This window comes from Sinohyriopsis cumingii, unplaced genomic scaffold, assembly GCF_028554795.1.
Source record: "Sinohyriopsis cumingii isolate HCF-2022 unplaced genomic scaffold, ASM2855479v2 utg000552l, whole genome shotgun sequence".
Classification (NCBI taxonomy): domain Eukaryota; kingdom Metazoa; phylum Mollusca; class Bivalvia; order Unionida; family Unionidae; genus Sinohyriopsis; species Sinohyriopsis cumingii.
The window spans coordinates 1,120,431-1,135,607 of NW_028315908.1; the positions used below are offsets into that span (position 1 = coordinate 1,120,431).

Below are 15,177 nucleotides of genomic sequence, written 5' to 3' on the forward strand. Positions count from 1 at the left end.
GCAACAATTGATATAATTGCTTTACATATCGAAAGTGAAAAGGCCCCAAAAGCTCTGCACTTACATGTTAAGATTTGGCAGTTGAAAAATACATCATGGAGCGCTTGGATTATACTGTTATATAGATCCTTCCTTCTGTATGAAATGGTCAGTTTATCCCATTCATCACGTAATGAATTCCACCATGATTTGCAAATTCCGACATCGGGATGATTTCTGTTGTATGTCTCTCTTTCTGCAGGATCGCGTAGCACTTTGTAGGCCTCTTCTATGGTGGTTATGAATTGTAATGACTCATCTGAAGACTGGGAATGACAAAATTAAATGATTTTAAAATAAAAATATCCATTGGACAAGAATGTTTGATGTCACGCATAACTGGTTTCAACTCTAATGATTATCATCTGAGTTGATAGCAATCCAGCGCAATATCTAATATTTTCAACCAATACTTACTTTAAACAAAGTCATATAAACTGTTGTGATTTCGTCTGAGTTTAAACCAATACTTCCATTAAAACTTTTGTAATCAAGACGCTTTGTTTTCTGTCTATTACTTATTTTGTCTCTCGTTCCAATGTGCATTTGACCGAGACTCATTCACAGTCGAAAGCGCTTCTAAAGGCAAATAAAAACTAGTTTTTAAATGTTTGGTGTGTGTGTGTGTGTGTGTGTGTGTGTGTGTGTGTGTTAAGTCAAATTAATTTTATGTCACAACCTGTAATATCTATGAGAATATTCTTCCTGAGATAAGCCGACCACCTACCTTTTTCAGTGTTCATGTTTTCAAACTGCTACGTGTTGTTGTTCTCAATGAACGTTTAAAGAAAAAAAAACTCTACCTGGATTCTTATGTAGTAGTTACCCTCTTCGACGCTGACAATTAATTTTTTTAAATCTCAGATATCTTCGTAAAAAGATTATCAGGACCAGGCATCATTTCGCCAAGCTATTTGGAAACTAAAAATGTCGCATTATATTTGAAAATTCATGTTTAGCTCCCCTTTTCATTTCTTTCTTTTCTCTTGGGCGGGGTGGGGGCTGTGCACTGCTTTTGATTTGATAATGGATGAAACTCAATTCTTCATGTCACATCCTTGACGCAACTTGAACTCCTGAAAGCCGGTCCCCCTAAACACAGTAATGTACGGTAATGGGCAGTAATGGGCTGTAATGGACAGTAATGGAGAGTAATGGACAGTAATGGTGACAAAAATAGAATATTGCGAAAGAAATTATAGTAATGTACATTAAATATTATAATTTTTATTGTACGGACTTAAATAATAACATAAAGTTGCGTAGCTATGGAACTTAATAAATGTATCATTGTATTTCTGTCTTCATTTAAGAGACTCCATTTAAGTGTTCGTTTATTCAAAAATTTTAGTAAAAAAATAGTGAACTGATTTCTATTGTAGGACTAATGGCTGAAACATTTAAATTGCATAAACACCTAAAACTAGTATAGTGTGCTTTCATTAAATGCCACATTCACACCTGTTGCACGTGTCTTTGATGTCTTTGATGTCCACTTTAGCTGCACATATAATCCAGTAAGTTGAGCAGGCAGTGTCATGTATGGCCTAACATAATTCTCGTTTAACGACATACTGTGAGATGTAATGGTCAATGAACATTAACAGAATTGAATAGAGGTATCAGCAATATTATCTGTTAAAGGCTGTATTGCTACACAAGATTAATCCCGGCTGGGATTAGGTGCAGCAGAATGGAGTGAGTGATATTCAGCATATATATAAATAGCAGCAAGATTTGTTTTTGCTGGTATATATTTTGCATAGTTGCTAAATAGGATATTCAATAGATTTAGCATATATAAATTGAGCATTGACCGGCTCCCAAGCTTTGAAATCCCATTTAGAATAACTGGAATAGGAATAATAGTAGTGTGCGACCCATTCTCGTCTGTACACACACAAAACAAAATGGAAACGGATCGAGAGGGACAGGATGGCACAGGTGTATTTAAAATCAAACAATATTTCCAGACCATCATAGAGGACAACAAAATGATAGTCAACCACCCGGCCGGGTGCCAGACTATAGATTCTGAGGGGGCGGAGAGTACACCAAGGCAAAGCGAGGTACTAATGGCACTACACACCGCTGGGATCGACATTGGCAAGATAGAGGCAATGCAGAACGGGGGACCAAATAAATACGTAATATACCCCAAAAGGAATGAACCGCTGCTAGAAGGGGTTGATATAAACATAAAAGGGATGGTAGCGAGAGTATACAGGACAGTGCCCTTCATTAGAAACATAGAACCGCGAGCGACGGAGGTCCACGTTATGGGACTGCCGCTGGAAGTGAGCACCAATGAGCTGATCGAAAAGTTACAGAAGAAAATGGGAGTAAAGACCATCACTCATAAAATGGCAACTATATGGGGATTTGCCCCAATCAAGTCGGGCAATAGACTTATATATGTGAGCAAAGCGGACGCCAAGAAAATACCCATATTTTTCTGTGTATTAGGGTTTCGAGTCAAAACCTGGTACCGGGGGTCCGAGCACGACAGAGCGTGCCCTTTGTGCCACTATACCGGACATGGTCCCAGGGACTGTCCCGGGGCAAAGGAAGCAAGAAGACCACAAGGAGAAACAGCGGGTCAAGAAACCCAGCAAGAAAAACAACCACAACAACAACCACCAAAACAACAACAACAACAACAACACCAGGCAGAGGAGATAATGAACCTGATAAAAACTGTTAGGGAGAGAGAAGAAACTATCCATACCCTCCCAGAACTGGACATTACAAAAATTGAGGCCCATAAGACCCTAGAATGGGAGGGATATCTAAGCCCCAACAAAACCAGCAGATCAGAAATACAAATAGAGGAAGGCATACCCATAAGGAATAGATTTGAAACCCTGGAGGTAGAGCCTACCCAGCAAGAGGATAACACTCCACAATTAACCTCAACACCCATGCCGAAGAGAGGGAGGAGAAAAAGAAAAACCGATACAATCTCACCCCAGGAAAGATCGTCATCAAAAAGGAAACAAAACAAAGAAGAGGGAAAGCCTATAGAAACTGAGTCCTGTGAGGAAATAACAGACCTGGACAGTCAAAGTGAGGATGAAGAAAAGGGACCAATGGAATCGGAAGAAAATGAAACTGAGGACAGTGGAGAAAAGAGAAAAGAAGATTTGGAAACGGACACGGACACAGATACAGGGACCAAAGAATCAAATCAAATGAATAACACAGACAGCTCAATGCAACACACAATCAATAATACGGCCAAGAATGGAAGCACTATGGACTCAGTACAGGGGGGTGGGGAGACCAGTGCCCCCTCCAGCGAAAATTCACAATTAAATATGTAAATCTCACAAACAATAACACAAAAACCAATAACAATTTGGAATAAGTATTTTAAAAAAGAAAAAGCAACACCCTGGGAAGAGACAAGAATGGAAGGAAAAAACTTACAGTTCTTGTCTATAAATATAAATGGTATAAATAGGGAAAAAATCTTTAAATTCCCTAAAGATCTAAATTATGATGTATTGTTAATACAAGAGACGCATAACGGTTTTAAAGACAATATAAAAATAATAATGGAAAATTACTTAAATGGAATTTTATTAATTAGTGATTACGAACACACAGATGTTAAAGGAGGGGTGGCAGATTTAATCAAAAATAAAAAAGATTTGACATGGGAAAGAATAGAAGTAGATAAGGTTTTTAACGGCAGGATGATACATATTACAATAGAGGATATGCACATAATTAATATATACATGCCAGCAAACAGGGAACATAAAAAATTATTCTTAGAGAATTTAAATAAATATATAGAGAAATATGCAACAGGAAATATAATTATAGGGGGCGATTTTAACTGGGTGGGAGAAAATATAGATAGGGAGGGAGATCCAGCACCAAATGACATTAGGATCAAACCGGATATGGACTTTTTTATCAAAAAATATAAATTAACGGATGTTTACCGAGTACAGAACTTATTAAGGAAGGAATATACTTTTGATTATAAAATAAATAAAGGAAGTCGCTTAGATAAATTTTACTGCAACAACTATGATACAAATGTACACAAAGAAACGAATATTACTGATTTTAAAATATCCGATCATAAACTTATTAATATGACTGTAACATTTAAAAATAGGATAAAATGGGGGCAGGGAAGATGGATGATAAATAATTCGATTTTAAAAGATACAGATTTTATATAAAAGGTCAAGAAAGAGATAGAAGATTTTAAGAATAGGGAAAATGTAGATATAATATTAGAATGGGAAAAACTAAAAGTAAAACTAAAAAAGCTAGCGATAGAATACTGTAATTTAAAAAGTAGGAAACTGAAAACAGAAAGGGAAGCGATCAGACACCAATTACAAAAAACAAATGCTAAGGATATAGAGACCAATTTAAAAACAGATTGGAAGAAATAAATAAAATAGAAAGTAGGGGTAGAGAAATTAGGGCAGAGAAATTTACGGGGATATATAAAAAAGCAGAGGGATTATACAAAAGAGAAGAGAAAAGAATGGGGGGGGGAGATAAATTTATGGAGAAGGTCAAAATCAACACAACAACAACAACAACAACAACAACAATAATAGAAAAACAGGAAGTTATGGATCATATTAAAAACTATTATGCAACACTATATACGTCTCAAAAAATATCAGAGAATGAAATTGATGATTACTTACAAGAAATACCATGTGAAAAAATTAACGATAATTTTAAACAAATATGTGATGATTTTATATCACAAGAAGAAATTTTAGATAGTATAAATACAATGAATAAGGGAAAATCTCCAGGGGGAGATGGACTCTCTGCAGAATTCTATATGACATTTTGCGGAGAGCTGTTGCCCATTCTCGAATGGTTATATAACAATATATTTTTAAGAAATACTGAAATGTCGGAAACGATGAAAGAAGGGGTCATCATTTTAATATATAAAGGCAAAGGGGATAGGGAAGAACTAAAAAATTGGAGGCCCATCTCCCTCCTTAATACGGATTACAAAATACTGAGTAGAATCTTAAGCAATAGGTTAAAAAAGGGGATAGGTGAAATAATAAATGTAAACCAAACGTGTGGGCCCAAAAATAGGGACATACAAAATAACATATTAAGTATATCTGCAATTATAGAACATGTACAAAATAAGGGACAGAAAGTTGCTATGGTACTTTTTGATCAAGAAAAAGCCTTTGATAGGATAGAGCATAACTATATACAGAAAGCCCTGGAAAAATTTGGCTTCGGAGAACCTTTCCGGAAATGGACAAAAATTTTATATAATAACATAACTTCAAGAGTTCAAAATAACGGAGCCATGACAGAACAATTTGACATTAAAAGATCAGTACGGCAAGGGTGCCCACTATCGATGCTATTATACGTAATAGCAATTGAAATGCTCAGTATCAGTGTAAAACTAAATAAAGAAATTAAAGGTATAAAAGTTCCAAATATCAAAGAGGAAGTGAAAATGTTACAACATGCAGATGATTGCACTAACTTTTTAGAGGACCCGAAATCCTTTGAGAACCTTATAAAGGAATATGAAAAATTTGGAAGAGCATCGGGGTCAAAAATAAATCATGATAAAACAGAAATTTTAGAGATAGGCAACTGGCGCGGTAGGCTTTCCAGCATACCAGCCCATATGTTCAAAGATACTGTTAAAGCACTTGGTGTGTACTTTGGCAAAAATGAAGAGAAGGAAAACTGTAAAAAAATGGAATGTGAGATAAAAAGGAATATCGATATCTGGGCACTTATGCCGTTATGTTTAATGGAACGGGCCCAGGTGGCCAAAACATAGATGTATACAAACTTGAATTATATTATGAAGTCTACTAACATAAGTAACATAATTTTAAATAATATAGATAAACTTATAATTAAATATATATGGGATTTTAAATTACATTATGTTATAAAAGAAACATTATACAAGGCAAAAGAATCAGGTGGAATAGGGTTACCAAGCCCCATAATTTTAAAAGTTACCAATATTTTAAATAGATTTAAACGACTGAGTGACGAACCTAAATTACCATGGGAGGGGATATATATATATTGGTGTGGTTTCGTTTTGCGGAACAGGGAGGGAATATATAAAAATAATAAATTAATGAAACTTTTAGAAACACCTAGAAAATATAAGAGTATAAAAGATCTATTAATGAAATATAGGGAAAAAAAGAATTTTGGGACCAGGACGAAAAACTTTCATATAAATGGATTCGGAATGACATAACCAAAAATATACAAAGTAAAGTCGAACGTGAAAATTTATATGTTAACTGGAAAAAGGCACGGGGGCACTGGTCACAACTAGGATCTTTAAAAATACAAAGACTCGCCTTCAAATACATGCATGATGCGTGGTTGACGGGAGAGGTTGCAGCGAGACGGCATATGGTCGGAGTACCGCCTAAATGTCCGCTGTGTAAAATAGGCATGTACAATAAAAAAACACGTAATGTTAATTTGTAAGAAAACAGAATTTGATAGGAAAAAAATAACTGAAATAAACTTGAACAGTAAATTTAAACCACAATGTATATTATATCTTGATGGTGATTTTAGCAAAGCAACTTTATATAAAATTTCAAGTTTTATTGTTAATAATATTAAGAAAGTGTGGCCCAATTAAATTTTAACTTAGGGAATACCTCAAGAGGGAAAGTACAGATAATGATGCCATGGGGCTATGTCACATGGCGCTACGCGAAGTGTACAGGCCCACGGCAGAATCTGGAAAGGAACCCCTCTTGAGGAAAAAAAAAAAAAATTTTTAAATGAATCTCTATCTTTTCTATCACTAACCTCAAAAAAAAATCTATGTGAATTTAAATTGGATTTTTAAACTTAAATTTAAATTTAAAACTTATTTAAACTTTAAAAAAACTAATTAAAAGATAGACCAGTTCCATGGGGAAGAAGCATAATAATTAAAAATGTGAACCCTTCATGGAGCTCAGCCTAATCTTATTAAGAAAGGTGATTTAACACATTCATAAGAATCAATAAGATTTAAAAAGAAGGGGACATCACCTTTCTTCTAAATTCAAACCGTATAAAAGAATTTCCGTTGTATATGAACACGGAATATAATAGGAAAACTTAAACACTACAAAAACACAATATAGCATACATAACCCATAACACAAACATATAACAAACATGGGATGTAGGAGACCCTAGCAAGGTCACAAGGAAAAACAAACTAGGGGAAGTTAAACCGAGAGGATAAGTGAGATCACTCTCGGAGACACTTCCCTATAGATACACTAGGGATTGAAAAATACCCGAACTCCTAATTCACGTTATAAAAACGATGAAATAATACAATACAACATATCAGGGGGAACACAAAAACACATAAATAATTATTATAATTAGGATGGGGGGGGGGCATCTGTCTGGTGCGCCCCCCCCCCCAAAAAAAAAAAGAATTGATATATGAACAATAGTGCTTGTTACCAACTTTCGCTAATGTTTAAATAGTGATTTTTAATGTAAATAATTGGCATCAAGATGAATAAGAATGAGAAGGATCCAATAGACATTTATTCCTTATATAAGAATGTTGCAGTCAAACCAAAAAAAACAGTTTTCTATTCATCGTGTTAAAATTTTCAATTTTGTGGACGTTTGTGATATCTTGGATATTATCAGAATGGTAAAAGGAAAGAGCAGGAAACAGTTTTCCTTGCGGTGAGTGTAAGAAAGCTTGTGAGTCGGGCTGTCTTTTATGTGAGGTATGTCATCTTTTGAATTGCTTATATATTGTTTAGTTTCCATTTAACGATCTTTAATATATATCATTATTATTATATTATCCCTGCACATTCTTTGAGCTGTCTGTACAATCATTCATTTGAATATGCAAACCTCCTGTTATCTGTGTTTAACATTAAACAGTATCTACATAAAATACATAATTGCCAATAAAATGTATCAGTTGTTGCCATTTATAATAAACAGAGTGCTTCAATAATATGCTTTCAAATGTGAAAAGGAAAGATGAAAGAAGCGATTAGAATTATAAATATGTTCCCAAGCGTATATATGTCCTGTTTGTGTAATGTTAACAACATCACATGTAAAAAATAATTAATAACAGTACATTTCTTAAATTCAGTTAAACTTGGTAAAGAAGATGTTTTTCAATATTAATTGCATTTTATCATTAGCTTTATTATCGGATTGATTATTGTATGTCACTGATCGCAAAGTGATGACTTTTAGTCTTTAAATTAGCATTCTATCTTTCCGTTATATAGTTGAGTCTTTGATAAGAAAATTTGACCAATTCGATGTCATTTGTTGCCGATTGTATACCGGTATGTATCTTGAAAATGGTTCATGTAATGTAGTAAAATCAGTTTGAAAGAAGAAAATGTACTGAATGTCGTAATAACATTTTGGGTGATGAATTCCATTACCTCGATAATACATGCTCTCTCTCTCTCTCATAATGGTATTCATACATATCAGCAACTTTATTGTCAGATGATACATGATGATAAGCATATTAGGTATTTTACTGTAGTAATGTATTATGCTGTTTCTGTATTTTTTTGCAAATCATCCATGTTGTAATGACTCAAGCCTTTTTTAAATGATGTCAGTAATATGCTCCCTAGAATTATTGTTGTATTGTTGTTTTTAATCAGGCCGTTATATAAGTCATATTTTATATTTCTCATTGAGTATTATATTTAAACTCCCAAAATTATCCGCTGGAAATATTACAAGAAAAGATTATCCATCTTCTCATTTTTACTTTCTGTTTATCTATATTATGTATATTATTTTCAACTTACTCAATTCTTTTAAAGGCCCACATCATAAATTACTTTTTTATGTTTATGTCAAATCTTAAACCATCTGATATATCTAAATTAGATACACCCATCACCTTCCTAGAACTAATTGTATTAGGATCATAAAATAAAGTTATTCTTATTATTATTATTATTATTATTATTATTATACATACATATAACGTTAATAGTTTACCCGTGTCAATTTGTGACTGCCAGCAGTTTGCATCAATACATTTTGATTCAGGTATGTGATTCTTGGTTCCACTCTACGTGCGAAGTGATAACAAGCAAGGACTTTAAGACCTGGTCTTGCATTGATGAGGGATACATCTGTCGTCAGTGTCGTTTGCTAGGAGTTAAATGTGATTACTTGATGGGTATCACACGACTTCAAAAAGTAATGATTTATTTTATAATGATTTAATTGTTTATTTTCAAGGCTATTTGATAAGTTTCTCCCAAACATTTATAATGGTCCTATTATTAGCCTTGTAATTATATAACCTTACTTTCTTGCAACTTTTCAGGAGACCAAATATATTTTTGATTGTAATGGTCTGTAATTTTAGGAATCTGTAAAGTTACTGAGACTTACTGAAATTTGATTTTTAGTCTATGTGTTTACTTAGTTATTATAGTGATATGTGTACATGTCTTGTATTTATTACTGCGGAGTAGATGTTGGATTGTTTCGTTTTAATCAATATATCTACTGTTTAAAAATGATAAAATTACCAGTATATCAGATATCTGGTTGACATGAACTACATGTATTTCATTTTTATTGGTACATTTATTAAATTTCATTTTGATCTTTAAATAAATATCCTCTCAAGAAATTCGTGGTAGAAAACCTATGTTTGAAATAGATATTCTACAATTTATTTTTTTTCATTACAACAGGCTGCTAAGATTGGACTTGAAAATCTCAAAGCTTCAGTTGAGCGGGAGGCTTTGTTGAGTGATGAAAGGTACTGTTCTTGCGAATACGCTGAACACCCCAGTCTACCAGGTGATGCAATTGCTGCTGACATCTTGCTCCGGTACCATGCTGAGAAAGGAATACCATTAAGAACAACTGGGGACGGAGACTGTCTTTTCAACGCCGTCTCAATCATTTTGTGCGGTAATGAATCCAAGTCCATTGAAATGCGCTACAAGACAACTTTAATGATGGTGCTTGAAGAGTCGGCGATTTTAGGGCATCCAAATAGATCAAGTATTCAGTTATTATCGCCAGATTATTTGGATGCAGCATTAAACTGCGCTCAGATTGGGAGCTTTTCCTCGGCGTGGACTATGATTGCCCTTGCCATGGTTACAAAGCGTCCGTTATGTAGTGTTTATCCAGCTGTAAACGGGACAAAGGACTTGGCATTTAGGGCCCTAAATACAACCTTCAACCAGGTAGCAGAAGGATCGACGATTTCAGTGATGTGGAGCAATGTAACCAAACCAGCTAACATTCTTTTAGTAAAAAACAGAAAAATATGGACCCCTAACCATTTCGTGGCATTGGTTGAAAATAACGTCAATGACACACCCATCAATAACCAGACCATCAGTGAACCATCAATCAGTAACCCGACCATCAATCACAGGACCGTCAGTGAACCTCCAATCAACAACCTGACCATCATTACTGAAACTGTCAGTGAACCACTAACCGTCAGAGAACCACCAATCATTAAGCCGACCGTCAATGAACCTCCAGTCAATAACCCAACCGTCACTGGCCCTCAAAGTAAATTCACAGCCTCAACTAGTATCCTAGCCATCAATGACTATCCCAGTAATTACACACCTGAACGTGACGTTAGCATGGAAACGTCCACACCTAAGCGTCAATCAGATGACGGTGACTGGCAGACTCCAAAACGTTGTCGTTGCTCCTCGTGGTCATTCAAGAATAATGATTCCACATACGTAAATTGTTCGAACAGATATACCAGCCTAGTTGACAAAGATGACACCTATGACCTCGCACTGGAATCAATCTCCACTTGAACCACAACCAGATGCTTCTGACATGTTGGTTGTACATCGGGCATATAGCAGGCACAAGAACTCACTAAAATACAAGCGACGTGTAACTTGGATGGGAAATGTGCCACGCTCTATGACACTGTCTAAATTTGTCTCGATTATGGAGTATGTTGGTGTATTTCCCGGGAGGACAATTCATGGAAATACATTAAAACCAGAATTACACGAAGGATACATAAGAACTACACGACGCGTAAAAGTTGTGCCTGCAAGTATGATAAAACAGGACTCCGCAAAAAAATGTGTACGACAAAATAAACCAAGGAGAAGATGTTTATGACATTCCCAGAAATATCAAGGTTGTCCAAAACATTAAACACAGACAAAAAAGACAAGAACGTCAACCGGCCAAAGACGTTTACAACAGAAATCTGGCCGACCACATTCTTAATGTAGAAAGTAAAGTTTATTCTCAGCACCCTTTCGTTAGAGTTGTCCGACACGTTGATTCTGGTCCGTCCATCAGTTCACTGACGCACAGATACAGGATATTAAACGGTTATGTTGTACGATGGATGGAATGGTATTAGGTGTGGACTAAACATTCAACGTTGGCGAAATGTACTTAACATCAACAGTTTTCAAAAACAGAGCACTTTACGAACCGATACCGGACAGTCTCCTATTTTTTTCGGCCCCTCTTTTCTAAATGGTAAATCCGACTTTGAATCTTACAATGCTTTCTTCTCACAAATTGCCAGTCATTTCACAGATGAAGAAATAGAAAACATGGTTGTCGGCTCAGATGACGAAACTGCGATTCGTAAAAGTTTAAGGCGGTCATTCCCTGGAGCGACAGAGATTGTTTGTACACTTCACTTGAAGAAAAATGTCACCGGTTATTTAAAAAAATAGGGTCGGCGTCAACGTGCAAGAGAGAAATTCAATTGTAAACACCCTTTTCGGTGACGAAGGAATTGCACAAGCCGATAATTCACTAGTATTAGAAGATAGAATAAAACATGCAACAAATGTCATTTCGGAAAAAGCGTCGGGTTTCCAGTCATACTTCGAAAAACGAATGCTACCAATACTGAAAGACCATGTTGACTATCCTGCGAGGGTAAAAAATGTTGACGCCCACTGGACAAATAATAATGCAGAGTATGCGAATAATATCATGAAGATTGGAACCAACTGGAAGCAAAAAAATATATCCGATCCGATAGACGTACTACAATCGATTGTCAGTTCCCAGTATAAAGACGCGGAAAGATCATTGATTGGAAGAGGCAATTTCAAGCTGGCATCCAATTATATGCATCACAGAGTTTCTATTGACGTGTGGTGTCAATAAACAGAAACTGAATGACAAGCAATATTTAGAAAGTTTCTCAAAGACAAGTGTACAAATAAGTTAACAGTAAGGTCGACAAATGGTAAAATCACTATACCAAAGACACCTTCAAAATGGAATAAACCTCACCAGAGAAAAAGGATGAGAACTGAGCGGAGTCAGACTAGAACAAAATAAAAAAGGTGGACAGTCTTAGTAAAGAATATATACATATATATATATATATAGAGAGAGAGAGAGAGAGAGAGAGATGTTCAAGTTTTGGCATTATTTTAATTAAAGCGTATTATGTGCACTAATAAAACAATATCACAACAACATTTGTTATTTATGATTTATGTATTTAAGTCCGTACAATAAAAATTATAATATTTAATGTACATTACTATAATTTCTTTCGCAAAATTCTATTTTTGTCCCCATTACTGTCCATTACTCTCCATTACTGTCCATTACAGCCCATTACTATCCATTACTGTGCATTACTGTGTTTAGGGAGACCCCTGAAAGCTAAATTTCAACATCAATTCAAACTGGACTTTCCCAAAGAGAACTATGACATAAATACATTTCATAACTACATTTCTAACGAGCTTAAAAGTCAAGTTTGGGGCAAATACTGCAAAATATTTTCAAGAGCTGGTGAAGTACTGAGAGATCCCAACAAAGAGTTTGGTGCGTAAGCAAGGTTAGAAGAAAAAGAAGAGAATGTTTGTCGAAAATACCTCTCTGTACACCAGAATGTCAGTATTGACGTAAACTTATCCTCTGTTCACCTAACTCTGACATAAGTCTTCTTTCTAAAGGTCTCAAGTTTCGTCCCGGTCCAAAAAGTACAATATACCTGAACTGAGAGAAGACTTCGAGAGTTCTGAACGGAGACAGAGACTCTAGACAAAGTTTGTGAGACTGTTGGCAATTCAATCCAACAACGATACGTCCCAAGGATTCTGCGAAAAAAGAGATTATGTTCCACCCCTTGTTACAGTCCCAGCCGAAAAGGCATTCGTGTCCTCGGTAAAAAAAATTTTTATATAGTTCGCACAAACTAAGCCAAACCAAAACCCATCAGAAATGACAGTCGCTGAAAATACTGCGCGACAGGGGAAACGAGACCATCGAGCCAGAAAGACAATATGTATTCCCCTCCTAATGACTATGTTCTCAAGCTTTAAACCAGTGTTTCTTAACTCCAACAATTCAGTGTTAAAAACCAACAGTTCTTACAAATGAATGAAAATGCAATGGGAACTAAGCAAGCGCCTTCGTATGCCAGTATGTTCATGGCTTGACTCAAACGAAAACTCGCAAATGAGGCATCTAATAGACATCTAAGTTTGTACAAATTGTGCAAACACTAACCTCATATATGCAAGATGCCACGAACTAGCAAAACAAAACACCCCAAACTAACTTTAAAAATACCACTCTCCTCGTCACCATGCATGTATGTTTCTTATACAGCAACGCCCCACACGAGGCATGTATAACATCCTGCACCTAATTTTCCCCGCCAACGTTGTATTTGGTCGAACTTTTAACACATGTTCTCGAGTTCAACAATATTATATTCAAAGCCAACAAAAAATCTTCCTTACGGTAAGTGCGTGCGTACCAAACGCATATTCTCTTATCCTGCTTCTTCGAAAAGAGACTCAGATAGCTCAAATGGCACCTTAGAAGGAGAGGATACAGGATTAGCAACATTGAGGAGGCTACTAACAGATCTAGACTCCTAGATGTAGCAGCCCTCCTGAAAAACAGAACCAAGAAAACCAACAAGTGTCCCTTTCGTGGTAACTTTTCACCCCAACTCCCCAAGCCCACAATACATCATTCGGAATCATTGGCACCATTTTAAACCGTCCGAACGTCTCAAAGGTATCTTTCAAGAAATTCCAATGGTTGCTTACCTTTGACCTACAAATCTCAATTACCATCATGTAAGTGCCGAGGTAAGTTCAAATAAGACCACGGATTCAGACAAATACACTGCAAAAAGACCAGCGTTGCCTAATTTGAAAACATATACCTGAGACTGAATCGTTCAAAAGTTCGACACCAGAAGTTAGCTACACGGTCAATCAAAGGTTAGGATATCGAGCCGAAAATGCAATCTTATCTTGTGACATGCAAAATGTGTACCACTCAATTTGTTGGAAAACCACCGATTTCAAAAAGCGAAAGAATAATCACAAAACCACATTCGCAATAGAATCAACGTGAAAGTCGCGAACCACTACAACTCGATTGGGCATTAAGTTGAGTCACTCGAGATGCTACCGACTGAAACTGTCTTAATGCATACAGTCCTTGTTTAGTCCATGTATCCATTAGTATAAAATGTTCTAAATATTTTTTTCTTCGGCAGAACAAAAAGATCTTCGAATAAGCTGTGAAATTTAAAGAATACGTAAAAGACCTGAATGGTTTGTAACTTAAGCTCAATCTCACAGTTTAAGGTGGTGTAAGATTTTATTATAGCTTGAGTCATTGCTCCAAGTTTTCATGTTTTATCAGTGCCGAGAGTGCAGGAGAGAATTAATAATAATAATAATAATAAATCACGCACGTGCCCATAATGTTCTTTGATGAAAAAGAAGAAAATTTATGTCGTCAGGCAGTAGTCAATATTACGAGAAGAAGATTTTTAAAATCTTAATTTAACTGAAGGTAAATTCTCAGAATCTAGGTTTAGTACACAATATGCATGAGAAGAAACCATACTATTCACTAACTGTTGCACAAATGTTTATGAAACTAAAGTTAAAGCATCTTTCTGTCCATCTTTTCTTTATAATCTCTCTTCCTCCTACTCCTCTCTCTCTGTCTCTCTCTCTCTCTCTCTCTCTCTCTCTCTCTCTCTCTCACACACACACACACACACACACACACACACACACATCTGGCACTCATTCCTGTTAAATACAAAAAATACAAAGTTAGTGTATATTTGTCACGAGATAA

General features: G+C 35.6%; 1 protein-coding gene across 1 annotated transcript in view; it reads right to left on the minus strand.

Annotated features, from left to right (window-relative positions):
* Window positions 1-15,177, minus strand: part of LOC149773821 (uncharacterized) — a 30,374-nt gene that overhangs the window by 13,821 nt on the left and 1,376 nt on the right. Inside the window, exon 2 of the mRNA XM_089945969.1 lies at window positions 65-305. Coding sequence (XP_089802095.1) covers window positions 65-305 — 241 coding nt within the window. The remainder of the gene's footprint in view (window positions 1-64; window positions 306-15,177) is intronic.